Genomic DNA, 16,397 nt, shown 5'->3' with positions numbered 1-16,397 from the left:
GACCACGCTTGCCACCACGTGCGACAACCAGCAGGGGAAACTCCATTCCAAGAACAATGGGGCGACCGCTCACGTCTAGGTTCAATCCGATACTAGGCTTCCTCATCCCATACTAAGTATGAGGCTAGTACTTTCAAACACTTGATCACGAACACCACCGCTGTCGGGCCTTAGCAAGCTTTCATAGACAGACGGGGCAACCATCCGACCACCAAAGAGTTAACAAAACCCTGCCCCGTCCATCATCCTTATAATTATAACAGGAAGGTAGACATCCAACTCCTACAACTCGCGAGTGACAGGAAATCACTCGGCTTTTACCGTTTCCTAGTTAAGCAATGCAACTACTCGGTCCAACAGCTAGTGATCAGATCATGGGAACAACTAAGTCATGCATCTAGGGTTTCAAACAACTCCTATACTTAAATGCACAAGCATGTTACAGAAGGCATGCGCAAGTTTGGTAAAACACGCAGGGTTTTCATGCAACCGGGGCTTGCCTTCAAGCAAAGAGGAAGGAAACTGCTCGACTTCGGGGGCGACTTCGGCTTCAGCGGGCAGGAGCTCAGCTACAGCTTCGTCTTCTGGCGCCGGGTGTAGCTCGTAGAAGCCGTCGGCGAGGTGTAGCTCTACACGAATGCAATGCAAAAGTTAGCATAGACGGTTATTTCAACCGCAACACTGGCTCGCCTGAGCCCAGAAACTCGCGACAAAGAGCAAGAGGGTAGGGAGGTTCAAGAGAGCTGGTGATGATCAAGAGGCAAGGGTCGGAAAGGAACTTATGATCTGATCCTTGAACTAGAGGATGTGTATACTAGGGTTCCTCGTACGCAAGCGCTGGAGGGTTCCTAACTTTTACACATACACCCTCGGGTTGAAGAAAAAGATCACAGCCGAACCCTCAGGCGAGGCAGATAAGGGTCGGCGGAACATATAGGGTCGGGCGAGACGGAACCGGGGTCGGGCGAAGCGGACTGGGGGTCGGCAACTTACCTTCTTCCTGAAAGGAAAGCTTGGGGTCGAGAAGAGGCAGACTTGGGTGGAGGGACCAAAGCTTTGAACAACGGCTAAGACCGGCAATGCTCCGGCGGCGGCGATGCTTCTTGCAGATCACAAGTAAGCTTTTACGCAGCACGGAGGAGCAAGCGGCTGGGTGACTTGGAGAAAACTGAGGGAGAATCTGAGAGAAGAGTTCCTCAAGAACTTGGTGTGTGGCGCTAGGAGCTTGAGCAGGGAGCGAGGGAATGGCTGAAGGCAACAATGGCGGAGGGAACTCCGGCGACTGGTGCATCCCTTTTATAGCTGCTGGAACGGAGAAAGGAAGTGGCGCGGGAGAGAGAGAGAGAGGAGCGGCGCGAAGGCTGGGGAGAAGCAATGGAGTGCTCTGCCGTGGCGGCGATTGAGCGAAGAGGGCGGTGGTGCAGGACTCCGGGGGTGACGCCAGCGGTCATTGGGTTCTGTCGTCAGGGCGGCGCAGGAGCGGTTATGCCGGTGGTTGGGATTTGGCGGAGGCGGGCGTCGCCGTGCGGAAGATTGGATGGAAGCGACCGGTTTAACGGCGCTAGAATCGAGGGCGCACAGGTGAGAAGACAGACAGCCGCGGGCGCGCGGGCGAGCGCGGAGCAACAGATTGTCGGGCGGCTTCTGACAGGGCGGGGAAAGGAGCTGTCGCTGCCGTGGTCGGGGTTGGCGATGGAGGAATCGTCGTGTAGCGGAGACCAGGCGGCGCGACTGTGGTCGAAGTGACGGAAAAGACGGGCGACATCGGGCTCTGGGGCTGGGATCTGGCGGCGTGATGATGGGCGCGGGAGGCGAGGCTCTGCAGAAAGGTTGCAGAGGGGCTTCCGCTGCCATTAGGGAAGGGGGCGCGAGAAACCACTCGGTCGCTAGCCAGAGACAAAACTGAGCGGTGGCGTCGGAGAAGACGAGCCACGCGGCAGGGAGACTCTGAAGCGGGCATGCAACTCGAGTGCGCCTGTCGCGGAGGATCTGGGGGAAAAGATCTCGCGGGTCCACCGGGCGGATAGAACGGACGTTTGAGGAAGACTTAGAAGGATCCGATGGTGGGCTGAAATCGCCGGGGTCGGGATCGGAGCGAAGCGGGGAGGGGTTGGGTTTCAGGGGTCGGGATCGGGCTGAAGGCTGAGCACTCAGGCGCGGTAAAACAAGATAGATGACTATGATCAAGGGCTCCGATTAAGATTAACTCGGAAGATTAGGGGTCGGTCGTCACAGGGATCCCCTTTCACCCCTTCTTTTTGTCTTAGGGGCTGATCTTCTACAAACAGTTGTAAATGACTCCAAAGAACAAGGTCATCTCACACTCCCAATTCCACTGACGTATAGTAATGATTTCCCCATTCTACAGTATGCTGATGACACCCTAATAATCATGGAGGGATGCCCTAATCAGCTGTTACATTTGAAGCAGCTCCTCCACAATTTTGCTCTGTCCACTGGTCTCAAAGTCAATTTCTGTAAATCAATGATGGTGCCCATTAATATCACAGAGGAAAAATTACAATTCTTATCGCAGACTTTTGGATGTGCTATTGGCAAACTTCCCTTTACTTACTTAGGGCTACCTCTTGGTCTTACCAAGCTAAAGATTGAAGAGTTTTTGCCCATGGTAACTAGATGTGAAAGATGATTGGTATCCACCTCAAATTTTCTGTCAGATGCAGGAAGACTTCAGTTGACAAATTCAATTTTCATAGCCATGCCAATGTTCTATATGTGCACTTTTCTGCTACATAAGACAGTGTATAAACAAGTGGACAAATATAGAAAATGTTGCCTCTGGAGAAAATCTGATATAAATAATAGGGAAGCACCAAAAGCTGCCTAGGAACTTGTTTGTTTGCCAAAGGAAGAGGGTGGCCTTGGAGTGTTAAATTTGAGAACTCAGAATGAAGCTCTTCTACTCAAATATCTCCACAAATTTTTTAACAAGGCAGATATTCCATGGGTACACCTAATTTGGGAGAAATATTATACTTCTGGTAGGTTACCAGGACAAGTAAGAAAAAGATCCTTTTGGTGGAAAGATGTTGTAAAACTTCTGGATAAATTCAAAGGTCTAGCATCCGTAATTGTGCATAATGGTATGACATGTCTTCTCTGGCATGACTTGTGGAACAATAAGATTCCTGCACAAACTTACCCACACTTATACTCTTTCACTACAAAGGATGACATCTCTGTCAGGCAAGCATATGAATTGTCCAACTTGCATCAGCTTTTCAACTTGCCTTTATCGACTCAAGCTATGGATCAGCTACTTCAATTGGGTACATATTTGAATGCAGTACAATTTAATGAGGATCAAGACTGTTGGACATATATCTGGGGTAATTCACACTTCTCTTCATCAAAAGTCTATCATGCACTGTCTGGACATCGACAAGTCCACCAAGTTTTCAGGTGGCTTTGGAAATCTAAATGCCAAAGTAAGCACAAATTTTTTTCCTGGCTCCTCCTCAATGACAGATTAAGTACAAGAAATGTACTTCAAAGAAAACATATGGCTCTAGCCTCTTATTCTTGTGTCTTGTGTCAGCATAACAATGAGGAAACCTTGTTCCATCTTCTCCTACATTGCCCTTTTGCCCAAGAATGTTGGATCAATATAAGCCTGTTTGCTAACTTGACAGATGAACCCTACACCATCCTCACTAGCTTTAAAACTCAACTGCACGTTCCGTTTTTTATGGAAATCATTGTTCTCATGAGCTGGTGTATTTGGATGGAAAGAAATGACTGGATATTCAGAGGCATTACTCCATCAGTTCAAGATGCTATGTTGCGGTTTAAGATTATTTTTACTCAGGTTGTTCTGCGAGTAAAAGAGGCTTGGAAGCAACCAATGTTGGAATGGCTAGAGCACTCATTGTAATCTTTATGTTTTTCTTTCTTTCTTTGTTTCCTGATTTGTACCTCTCAAATTGCTGTTCTTTTCTTTATAATATATATCCAGCAGGGGATCATCCCCTCCTGTTTCATAAAAAAAAATGAGATTGGTTAAAAAATTATTCAGAACATAACATTTTATGTTATTGAGTACATGCTATAACTAGTGAATCCTTTAATTTCAAAAGGTCCTATTCACATCACAAACAATATTAAGGAATACCTTGGCTTTGGAGTTCATTGCTCTACCGTTGCGCCTTGAGAAGCTTTAGGTGAGCAAGAATCAAAAAGGCGCCTACGCATCAAAAGCTGTTATAGAAAGACAATAAACTTGTGTGTGGAAATTGAAAACAATGTGTTAAAATATACAATGCATACTTGGAACATTCCAGAAGATTATGGAAATTTCAAGAGACTAACTTTGCCATGTATAAGGATAAAATCTTGGCAAGGTAAGAAGGTTCTAGAAAATTGGAGAGAATGCATGAGCCATAGTTACCATGTTTCATGGTGAAGTGTAGAATACTCTAGAACTAGATATTTTAGCATGGTAGAAATATAACAAACTAGATAAGGATGAGAATGATTCTAGAGTTAAGATATTTTGTATGGAAGAGTGTGGAAGTTGCCACATGGCAACACCACAATGATCATGAGCACCTATAAATAGAGGTGCCCCCTCCCTCCTAGCCATACCATGGCATAGAGTGGCATGTGAGCCATAGGTGAAGAGATGACAAGGTTGCCATGTTGTGTAGTGGTGTCATGGTAGGATAGCCATATAGAGTGTAAGAGTGAGTGTTGTATCAAGTTATGAGTAGGTGAATAAAAGATTTGGGTCCCTTCTAGAGAGTTGGTCTCCTGTGTTAGAGGCTCAGATTTATCTGAGCAACAGTTGCACTCTGATCAACGCAGCTGAGGAAAAAGCAAAAAGGGGAAATAAGTAGCAGTAAGGCATTAGAGATCATTGGGATCCAAGAGGCAAAAAATAAGTTCACAAGTCTTTATGTGGCTTTTTAGTCAGCCTCCAAATATTTTTTTTGCAATGCCCCCTTCTTCAGTCGAAGATGGTTCCTCTAACGAGGATCTAGGCACGACACATGCCTCGTCCAATTTTTCAAGCAAGTTGCAGAAGAACTCATGCGCATCTTGCTGTACTCCACTCTCAAATTTTGGCGAAATTGCTACAGACAACACGTGAAGAACTAGGTTCAGTTCAAACTAACATTACCCCCATTAAAGTACTATTGAGTCATGCATTTTAAGTAGTTCTAGATGTCTCAAGTTTCTCATAGCAAGAGCTGCTGCACATAATATCACATGTACTTAACAAATGAGTTACAACTTTAGGCAAAGTAACTAGCGATGCAAGGTAAAAGTAGAGAAGTATACAACAAAGGAAGAGCTGTCCCAGGACAACGACCACGACGACGATGCTGTCCCAGGAAGCAAGAAGGCTACCTTCGCTACAAAGGAAGAGCTCTGGTGGTTGGCAAGACAGACTGCATTATTCTGTCATATGGGAGGATAAGCAAGTCTCCCACCTGCTACTTTATCCTGACATATGGGCCTTGTTTGGCAGCTAGGCTGCTGGCTGCGCTACGCTACACTGCTGGCTGCATGCAGTTTGCGATGCTTTTTTTTTGAACCTTTGCATGCTGCTGCACAGCCTGCCGAACATGGCCATGGATACCAGCCGCTAATATTGAAAAAGCAAGCCTACAACAGCACCCCTATGGGGGCCAAGATTTCTCTTATATAGGATGACATCAGCAAGATAGACCAAATACGCATCCACATATAGAAATAAGATTAGCAATGGTAACTTTTTTGTCTTGTTAGGAAAAAAAGGTGGGCTCTCTTAAGATGATATAAGGAGAGCCCTCGGCTAAGAGAAGGGGAGATATTGGGCTCCAAGCAAGATATCTTGTACTTCTTTCTCCTTGTGACTTCCAATTACAACATCAACAACAATATACATATAAGCAAGAGGTAGGGCTACTGCAACAGGGTCATTGTATCGTGGAAGGAAGAAAACGGTCCCTATAAAAGAAAAGAAATAAAACAAGAAGGAAGAAAATTACAAATTAAAGCTCAAGACAAACTGGGAAACATGAAAACCTCAAGTTAGTATTCGGTCTGTATTCTGTAGTGCCCCAGCCGAAACATGAAAACCCCAAGTTAGTATTCGGCGGAAACATGAAAACCCCAAGTTTTTCCAAAAATTTAAAACTATTTGAAGGAAGTGTTTGGAATCTAGGAAGCCTGCAGAGGAAAAGAGATCCAGTACCATATGTGGCAGTGGAGGGGGAGAGTGCAGGCGATGAATGCGGGCGCCGCGACGACCGGGCCGGCCTTGTCTTGGCCATCGATCGCTCCCCTCCCGTCGTAGTCGCTAGGAATGGCACGTGCCCATCTGCTGCTAGCTAGCGCATGCATGCACGCATGCATTGCTCGCTCCCCTCGATCCATTATTCGATCCCTTATTCTTGGGCGCGGCTATGGTGGATCTCCATCTCCGGCCATCTCGATCGCCACCCTCGATCGATCGGGTGCTTCTTCCTCAGCTCCGATCGATCGGGATATGAAGCCGGGCACCCTCAAGTCCCGGCGAGGAGGCATTGAGGAGGAGGCTTCTGGCTCCGGCGGCGGCGGGGAGTACAGCTTCCCGCTGGCCCCGGCGCGCAGAGAGTACTGCTGGTCGTCGGGGCTGCTCAAGGCCGTGGTGGCGCTGGTGATCCTGATGGGCGGCGTCATCATCGGGCTGGCGGCCAGCAGCGCCAACTACTACAGCAGCACCAGCACCAGCACCAGCGTGTGGGGGTCTGCAGCTTTGTCGTCGTCATCCATGCAGGCAGAGGCGGCGGCGGCGGCGGCGGCGTCGTCGGTAGCAGCTAGCAACAACGACGACGGCGACGACGACAATAATGGCGCCGCCGCCACAGGAAGAGGCAGCAGCCACCATCAAAAGAAGAAGTTGAAGATGAGCCCGCGGGCACAAGGATTACTGCTGGATTTCCGCGGGTTCGTGGACCCCGGGCCTCCGTGGGGCCACTCGATGTCGGACCCGGAGCTGTTCTGGCGCGCGTCCATGGTGCCGCGGGCGGAGGAGTACCCGTTCCAGCGCGTGCCCAAGGTGGCATTCCTGTTCCTGACGCGGGGCCCGCTGCCGTTCGCGCCGCTGTGGGAGCGCTTCTTCCGCGGGCACGAGGGGCTCTTCTCGGTGTACGTGCACGCGCTGCCGGGCTACGCCGGCCGGTACCGGCGGTCGTCGCCGTTCCACGGGCGGCAGATCCCCAGCCGGGAGGTGTCGTGGGGCTCCATCACGCTGGTCGACGCGGAGAAGCGGCTGCTGGCCAACGCGCTGCTGGACTGGTCCAACCAGCGCTTCGTGCTCGTGTCCGAGAGCTGCGTGCCCGTCTTCAACTTCCGGACGGTGTACGAGTACCTCGTCAACTCGGCGCACAGCTACGTGGAGTCGTACAACATCGACGTGCCCCAGTGCGCCGGGCGGTACAACCCGGCGATGGCGCCGGAGGTGATGGAGGAGCAGTGGCGCAAGGGCTCCGAGTGGTTCGAGCTCAGCCGGGAGCTCGCCGTCGACGTGGTGGCGGACCAGCGCTACTACGCGCTCTTCCGCCGCCACTGCACGCCGTCGTGCTACCCCGACGAGCACTACATCCCCACGTACCTGCACCTGCGGCACGGCGCGCGCAACGCCAACCGCACCGTCACCTGGGTCGACTGGTCCCGCGGGGGCCCGCACCCCGCTCGCTTCGGCAGGGCCGCCACCACCGCCGGCTTCGTCGCCGCCATCCGCAACAACGGCACCCGCTGCCTCTACAACGGCAAGCCCACCACCGTCTGCTACCTCTTCGCCAGGAAGTTCGCGCCCAGCGCGCTGGGGACGCTGCTCAACCTCACCACCACCATCCTAGACTTCTGACTCAATTCTCATCCACCCATACCACCATATCATATCATCTACTTGCTAGCTAAGCTACTCGAGAGTTTCATCTCATCATCTTATCATCTTTTGTAGATAGAGTACGGATGTATGTGTTGTGTATATTAATTATTAGTTGACTTGGGTAATTGCATTGACTTGAGTTTAGTTTGTATACATGGGCTTGTCGCCACTAGGGGGTGCATCTTGGTATCTAAATGAGTTTGCTTGACTCGGCTCGCACGTCAATTTAGCTCCCAGCAAGAACTAACAACAAACAAGCTTTCAAACAACCAACAAATCACCATTCACACCAACTTAATCCACTTCAACTCTTAGGTAATCCTCTAGATTATATAATTGGGTTTGATTATGGCCCTGTTTGTCTACCTAGCCACGCTTGGATTATAATCTAAGCGAAGATTTTCTCGCTTCTCGCTTCTCGCTTCTCGTAGTTCAGATTTCTGAAGCAGCTTACCACATAAGCGAGAATCGGTGGAAATAAGCAAAGCGTTTGGCGGGATTCTCACTTATTTCCACCGATAAGCCGCTTATAAGCAGAAACAAACAGGGCTATATAATCTGTACCACTAGATTATCGTAATCCCATGTCCAAGATATGTTTATTTCAGATTAATTTTTTGTCTTTTACCATACTACCCATACCACTTGAACGAAATTACCCTCAATTGCCATTACAATCACAGTAGCAACAAGGACATCTTAGGGAATAAACATTCCAAACTAATAATCGAGACCTCCAATAATTTAGGTTGTCAAACACCTCACAGCTTATTTTCCCCCCCTGGCCATACGAGAGCTAGAACTGAACTATGGTTTGGTGCTGCAAAATATGCATGCCTGCTGGGCTACATGGATGCTTGATGATACTGATTTGGGGATATCCATCTATGTATAGCGGATACACTGCTGGTTTTCTTTTCTGTTTTTAGTCATCCACGCATGCATCTCATATAGGCCCGCCGTAAGTGCATGGGTTGGCGCCCATATATGCCTCCTCCGCGTGGGTTGGCGCCCGGCCCGCCGTACGTGCATGCAGGCCGGCGATATGCGTGCACGTACGCGCGGCGCAGCGCCTTTCTTCCCTACGCAGGCCGGCTAGACCGATCCATCCATCCATCCCATCCTATCGGCGGTGCCTGCCCGCCATGGGCCGCCGCCGCCTCTCGGCATCCTCGTTGCCGGAGGCGGCTGGCGCCATTCCGGATCCATTCCCTCCCGAGCTGCGGTGGCCTTTCGGCCGCCTCGACGCGCTCAGCCAGGACGAGCTCCGGGAGTCAGCCTACGAGATCTTCTTCTCCGCCTGCCGATCATCCACTCCCGCTGGCACGCGCCCATCTGCAGCCGGCGGAGGCCGGGCGGTGGCGGCGGCGATCCCAGCGACAGCTGCCGCCGGTGGTGGAGCGAAGAACATGGCGGCCACGAGCCGCCTGAAGCGTGCGCTTGGCTTGCGCGTGAGGAAGACGAGGTCTATGGTGGGAGCGGGCGGCCGCCCGATGACTTCGGCGGAGATCATGCGGAGGCAGATGGGGGTCACCGAGCAGACTGACGGTCGCCTCCGCAAGACCCTTGTGCGCTGCCTCGTCGGCCCCCAGATGCCCAAGAAGGTGGAATCTCTCGTGCTTCCCTTGGAGCTCCTCCGCCACCTCAAACCCTCTGACTTCTCCGACGCCGGCGACCACCGCGCGTGGCAGCTCCGCCAGCTCAAGGTCCTAGAGGCGGGGCTCGTCTCGCACCCCTCAGTGACGCTCGACCGCGGCAACCCTGCGGCGTCCTCGCTCCGCGAGACGATCCGGTCCGGCGTCGTCGACGTGCGCGCCGTGTCCGCCGCCGCAATGGCGCTGTCATGGCGCTCGGTCGATGCTTGCTGCTGGGCCGACGGCTACCCCCTCAACGTGCACCTCTATCTGTCCCTCCTCCGCGCCGTGTTCGACGCCAGGGACGAGACGGCGGTTCTGGACGAGGTTGACGAGCTGCTCGAGCTCATCAGGAAGACTTGGAGCGTCCTGGGGCTCAACAGGATGGTCCACGACGTCTGCTTCACCTGGCTGCTCTTCGAGAGGTACGTGACCACGGGGCAGGTCGAGCCGGACCTGCTTGGCGCGGTCCTGACGATGCTCAAGCAGGTCAGTGACGTCGACGCCGAGAAGCAGGACGAGTCATGGCACCTCAGGGTCTTGGCGGCGACACTGGCGTCCATGCATTCTTGGGCGGAAGACAAGCTGCTAAATTACCACGAGGAGTTTGGTGTTGGTGACCAAGCAGCAGGTTCCATGGAGAACGTTGTGTCCATTGCTGTCTTAACGGCGGCGATGCGAGGGGCGCTTGCCGTGGACTCCGGCGGTGATCTTTCTGCTGGATCATCATCGTCTTCATCGGTTTCGGCTAGTGAGCAAGTGGAGCGGTACATCAAGTCGTCGGTGAGGCGTGCTTTCATCAGGGTACGTGCGGTTCCTATCCATTCCATCCTGTGTTCCTGTGCGTGCATGCCCTCTTCTCTTAAAGAAAATAAGGATCATGCATGATCGGTACATCCATGGCTGGCAATGGCAGCTGCACGAGACCGGCACCGCCGGGAAGATGGACAGCATGATCGTGGAGGTGGACGAGGACCCTTGCGAGACCCTGATGTATGTGGCGGCGCAGACAATGGAGCTGGCGAGGGTGGAGAAAGAGGTGTACGGCCGCGTCCTCCGGCAGTGGCACCCGTGCCCGACGGTCGTGGCCGCCGCCGCCCTCCACGGCAGCTTCGGCGCTCTCCTGAAGCGGTACGTCTCCAGGATGGGCAGCGGCCTGAGCAGCGAGTCTGCGCGCGCCCTGCACGCGGCCTCTAAGCTGGACAAGTCGTTGCTACAGATGGCCGCCGCCGAGAACGAGGCCGCCGCCGGCCGGCAGCATCGTCAGCAGATGGTCCCCTACGACGTGGACTCCACCATCTTTGGCCTCGTCAAGGGCTGGATGGACGAGCGGTTGGCGACGGGGGCAGAGTGCGTGAGGAGGGTCCGGGACTCGGAGAGCTGGAACCCCAGGTCCAAGACCGAGCCCTACGCGCAGTCCGCGGTAGACCTGATGAAGCTGGCCAAGGTCACCATGGATGAGCTGCTGGAGATCCAGGTGCCGTCCTCTTCCTGCCGAGAGGAGCTCCTGCAGTGCCTGGTCGACGGCATCGACCGGCTTGTCCACCAGTACGCTCTGCTCGTCGCCTCCTGCGGTAGTAAGGAGAGCTACGTCCCTCCGCTGCCGCCGCTGACGCGGTGCAACCAGGACTCGAAGCTCGTGCAGCTCTGGAGGAAGGCGGCGCCGCCGTGCCAGGCGGGCGCCGACAGCCATCTCAGCTGCGGCGGGGTCGTCGACATAGCCACGAGCAGCAAGCTCACCAGGCTGGTGGCCGCCACCAGCCGCGGCACGCAGCGCCTCTACGTCCGTCTCAACACCCTCCACTATCTGCTCGCCGTCCTCCACTCCATCGACAGGGCCCTCTCCTCCTCAGCGCATCAGCGGCATCATCGCCGCGCCCGGAGCTCCGCCTTCGACCACGCCCGCCCCGCCCTCGACGCTGCCTGCCTCCACGTGTCCGAGGTCTCCGCCTACCGCCTCGTCTTCCTCGACTCCGCCCACGCTCTCCACCAGGCGCTCTACCAGGGGGGCGTCGTCTCCGACGCCCGCATCCGCCCCGCGCTGCGAGTCATGAAGCAGAGCCTCGCGTTCCTCGCCAGCGTCCTCAGCGAGCGCGCGCAGCCGCTGGCGGTGCGCGAGGTCATGAAGGCCTCCGTGGAGGCCTTCCTCACGGTGGTCCTCGCCGGCGGCAGCGGGCGGGCCTTCGGCCGAGCGGACTACGGGGCCGTGGCGGAGGACCTGTCGAGCTTGAAGCGCCTGTTCTGCAGCTTCGGGCTGCCGGAGGAGGCGGTCGAGAGGGAGGTGGCGCATGCGGAAGGGGTGCTCGCGCTCATGGCTCTGCCCACGGAGAAGCTCATCGACGAGCTCCTCAGCCACTACGCTTCCAGTCCGACAGCTGAGCTGCCGATGGCAGTGCCACCCACGACGAGGCGCTGGAGCCGGTCCGACGCCAACACCGTCCTCCGCGTGCTGTGCTACCGAGACGACGAGGCAGCGAGCAGATTCCTAAGGAAAGCCTTCGATCTGCCCAAGAGAAGGTAGCCAATTCGATCGCCAGCCCCCATAGGATCAAATTCGGAGGTAGGCGAGTACACACGTAGGTGATGGAGGTGAACAACTAACTGGAGATGAAATTAAAGAAGCAGGGAGATGGGAAATTCTTTGCACGGCCGAGCTTGCTTTTTGTCTGGCCTGTGTATATATTACACAAGGAAAGGTTATATAGCATTCGAGCAATTTCTAAAAAAAAACAAAAAGCAATCTTGGTCTGAAGTGAAGGAAGCTAAAAAAACAAAATTCAAGTGTAGGAGAAAAAAAATAGTCGAGCTGGTTCGGGCGAGATCCGGATCGTGAGGGATCCGATTGGGCTCTGCTGGGAGCATCTCGCGTTGCCCTTATTCCTACTTCGCCTCACCGAAATCGTTGTCCTCCCCTGTCGGTGTCAGGGAGACCCTCAAATCACCTGAGTGAGCGTTAGCTTTTCCTAAAGATAAGCAAAGTGCATTTCAGAATGAAGTTCAATCCAAATTGCATCAATTCCAATTTATATTTGCATTTTGATTGCATGCAGGTGATAAGTGACAAATGCTAGCAGACATTTGAGATTTTGTTGACCTTTAAAAGAGATAAGAAAGAATCCTATGACTATCTAACTCTGTAATATAATTCTTGGCGAGGTAAATAAAAACGAACGCAGCGATTCCAACAATAAGCAGGAAGTAGTAATCCAGGTGCCCCTCGTCCATGTCCGCCGGGAACCACCCCTTCCGCCCGCCCGCCCGCCGACGCTACCCTGAGAGCTGAGGAGGCTCCCGACCGACAACGACAGGAAGTAGAACGCCGTCGACGCGGCCCTCATTGTCTCCGGCCCTGGTCGTAGAAGAACTCCAGCTGCCCGACGCGTCGGATACGGCCATCACCACGTACTGCGGCAGCAGCCACGCGATGCCCGGCCCTGGCGCTCGCCAGCCTGCGCACCTCGGCGAACGCGGCGACTACAGCGCCGTGCCCGAGCCCCATGAGCGGCGCGGCGGCCCGGTTGTAGACGACCACGGACACCGTCATGACGCTTGTCATCGACGCGGTCGGGACGGAGAACGCGCCGCCGGCGATCCTGATCCTGGTGTCCATCATCGTGCCCTTCTGCACGAAGGTGGTCTGAGTCTGGGAGTTGGCGACGAAGTACACGGCGGAGGTGAGCCAGATCGGGACCAGCCGCAGCAGAGTTTTGAGGCCACCGCCATCGACGCCGCGCAGGCGCCGTACCCAAGCCCCCAGCTGACATTCTCCTCGACCCAGACCAGCAGGGTCCCCGAGGTGAGCACGGCCAGGTTGCCCACCCCGTAGAACCAGCTGAAGTAGGACGCCTTCATCTCCCGCTCCGCCGCGTTCTTGCCGTTGTCGTCGTCGAACTGATCCGCCCCCCGCCTTCGCGCCGCCAGTCCCGATCGCGCAGAGGTATATGCCCGCAAAGAACACCAGCCGCTGGCTCAGGGTCGCGGGGCGCAGCACGGCGGAGGCCTCATAGCACCGCCGCAGAATGGCACCGGTGGAACTCTCCTTTGGAAACCCCAGACCCGAGTGGGATTTGGAGGCCCACGCAAGAATCCGGCTCAATCAACCGTGCCTTTTGGAAGCCCTTCCGTCCCATCCTTTTCCACGGGCCGGCTCCTCCCCAGCTCGAGCCTGAGGGTTTGGGCGGCGTTTCCCGAGCGCTCGCGTCACCCTACCTCCGTCAGGCACCACCGCCCCTCCGCATCCAAGCGCCACCCCTCTGCCTTCCCTGGCCACTAGGCGCCGCTGCCGCTCCATCTCCTTGTCTAGGTGCCACCTCTCCACCTCCGATTTGCGACGACGCCTCCGCCTCAACCACCACCTCCACATCCACCATTGTGGCGCCGACGCGTCTTCCTCCTCAGCACGTGAGTTCTCCTCCTCTCCTATGACCTAGGGCTTATACTCTTCTTGCTGTTTCGATTTCTTTTACATCTTGGTGACTTCAAAGCTGCCAGACCCAAGATCCACCCCTTGTTCGTCTCTTCACTAGACATTCTTGGCCTAGGTAAGCCTCTCCAGTGGTACTTGCGTTTTGATATGTTCACCAACTTTGACAATCTGCAGGAGTGCAGGGTATGGCCATTACTTTCTTGTGCAAACTTGTCAGAATGGGACTAATATGTTCACCAACTTAGTTTGTGCCAGGGTTATGATCTTTTGCAATCTAAAAAAATTATGATTCACCTTGAAGAAATCTACGATGCAAGAAAGGGTAGCTCTTTTCATGCTTTCTACTTTTACTCTTGTTGGCATAACTAGAATGAGCTGTTCACCAGAGTATGAAAACTTTACGTGGCATAATAATCGAAACACACTGTATATCGGAAAATTAGTTTTCTGATTTGACGCTTAGCAATTTGATGTAGAACAATAAAGATGGCAGTCTTTATTAAAAAAATGATTACTAGGTTTTGTTCATGGATAATACTTAATTGTTTATTGATCATGATTTTTTTGAACAATTTACAACATATTTGAGTATTTCAACTAGCTACGCCCATGCTGTTTAATATAGGTAACATGTCAGCCATTATTATAAACCTAGTTTAGAAAAAAAAGGGTATAAAGCAGCAGTATACCATTTTGTGGAACCTAAGTTCTTCTGATCTGCTCAAGGGATCAGGAGACATCCTCTGGTTTCTTTTCAAATGATGTAATGTACCAATATTTCAGTTGATAGCTTGATGCCTCAGTTACAGTAGGTGGTTGGCGTGTGCAAATCAGGACAGCAAATTATACCCAGAAGAACCACCAAAGGTACGCTTCCGTGACCTACACACGTTTTCGTGGCTGAAAATGCGTCTAGAGGCCATTTTCATGTCTTCGTTTCACCCCCCACGTTTTCGACCTCGGTGGCCTGTGTCGCTGTTTTCGGGTTCCCGTGACCTCACACGTTTTCCTGGCCGAAAACGCATCCGGAGTCCATTTTAACATCTTCGGTCTATCCCCACGTTTTCGACCCCGATGGTCGGCATCGCTGTTTTTGGGCTTCCGTGACCTATATCACACGTTTTCGTGTTCGAAAACACGTCCGTAGGCCATTTTCACGTTTTGAACCCCGGTGCTCGGTGTTGCTGTTTTCGGGTTTCCGTGACCTATAGCACACATTTTCGTAGCCGAAAATGCGTCCAGATGCCATTTTCACATCTTGGGTCCATCACCCACGTTTTCGACTTCGGTGGCGTCGCTGTTTTCGGTCTCCCGTGACCTATAGCACACGTTTTGTGGCTGAAATTGCGTCCGGGGACCATTTTAACATCTTCGGTCCATCCACCACGTTTTCAACCCCGGTGGCCAGTGTCGCTGTTTTTGGCTTCCGTGACCTATAGCACATATTTTTGTGGCCGAAAAAGCGTCCGGGGGGCATTTTCATGTTTTTGACCTCGATGGTCGGTGTCATAGTTTTCGGGCTTTCGTGACCTATAGCACATGTTTTCAAGGCCAAAAACGTGTTCGGAGGCCATTTTCGCGTCTTCAGTCCATCCCCCACGTTTTCAACTTTGGTGGCCGGTGTCGCTTTTGTTGGGCTTCTGTGGCCTATAGCACACGTTTTCATGGTCGAAAACACGTCCGATGGCCATTTTCACGTTTTCAACTTCGGTGGCCGGTGTCGCTGTTTTCGGACTTCCGTGACCTATAGCACACGTTTTCGAAGCCGAAAACGTATCCGGATGCCATTTTCACGACTTCGGTCCATCACACACGTTTTCGACTCCGGTGGCTGACATCGCTGTTTTTGGTCTGTCGTGACCTATAGCACACGTTTTCATGGCCGAAAACGCGTCCGGAGCCCATTTTCACATTTTCGACCCGATGGTTGGTGTTGCGTTTTGGGTCTCCCGTGACCTATAGCACACGTTTTGTGGCCGAAATTGCGTCCGGGGACCATTTTAACATCTTCGGTCCATCCACCACGTTTTCAACCTCGGTGGCCGGTGTCGCTGTTTTTGGGCTTCCGTGACCTATAGCACACATTTTCGTGGCCGAAAAAGCGTCCGGGGACCATTTTCACATTTTCGACCCTGATGGTCGGTGTCATAGTTTTGGGGCTTTCGTGACCTATAGCACACGTTTTCAAGGCCGAAAACGCGTTCGGAGGCCATTTTCGCATCTTCAGTCCATCCCCACGTTTTCAACTTTGGTGGCCGGGGTTGCTGTTTTTGGGCTTCCGTGGCCTATAGCACACGTTTTCATGGTTGAAAACACGTCCGATGGCCATTTTCACGTTTTCAACTTCAGTGGCCGGTGTCGTTGTTTTTGGGCTTCCGTGACCGCACACGTTTTCGAAGACGAAAATGCATCCGGATGCCATTTTCACGTATTTGGTCCATCACCCACGTTTTCGACT

General features: G+C 53.1%; 2 protein-coding genes across 2 annotated transcripts; both read left to right on the top strand.

Moving 5' to 3' along the window:
• The first annotated feature begins 6,839 nt into the window (after positions 1-6,839).
• On the top strand, positions 6,840-7,855 carry LOC117847936 (glycosyltransferase BC10). Its single transcript, XM_034729240.2, has one exon. The coding sequence runs from the start codon at positions 6,893-6,895 to the stop codon at positions 7,853-7,855; it is 963 nt and encodes a 320-aa protein (XP_034585131.2). The 5' UTR covers positions 6,840-6,892.
• Positions 7,856-9,024: 1,169 nt separating this feature from the next.
• On the top strand, positions 9,025-12,717 carry LOC117847935 (protein unc-13 homolog). Its single transcript, XM_034729239.2, has 2 exons — positions 9,025-10,317; positions 10,430-12,717. Exons 1-2 carry the CDS (start codon positions 9,025-9,027, stop codon positions 12,032-12,034), a joined length of 2,898 nt encoding a protein of 965 aa, XP_034585130.1. The 3' UTR covers positions 12,035-12,717.
• Positions 12,718-16,397: the final 3,680 nt, after the last annotated feature.

This window comes from Setaria viridis, chromosome 3 (genome assembly GCF_005286985.2).
Source record: "Setaria viridis chromosome 3, Setaria_viridis_v4.0, whole genome shotgun sequence".
Lineage (NCBI taxonomy): Eukaryota > Viridiplantae > Streptophyta > Magnoliopsida > Poales > Poaceae > Setaria > Setaria viridis.
Note: the sequence above shows the minus strand (reverse complement) of the source record. Positions and strands in the feature narration are given on the sequence as shown.

What these genes read in the sequence shown, in the direction of transcription:
- LOC117847936 (XM_034729240.2), top strand. Translation starts at nt 6,893, where the DNA reads ATGAGCCCGCGGGCACAAGGATTACTGCTGGATTTCCGCGGGTTCGTG.
- LOC117847935 (XM_034729239.2), top strand. Translation starts at nt 9,025, where the DNA reads ATGGGCCGCCGCCGCCTCTCGGCATCCTCGTTGCCGGAGGCGGCTGGC. An exon ending in TGAGGCGTGCTTTCATCAGG is followed by an intron (nt 10,318 to 10,429) that starts GTACGTGCGGTT and finishes TGGCAATGGCAG; the next exon opens with CTGCACGAGACCGGCACCGC.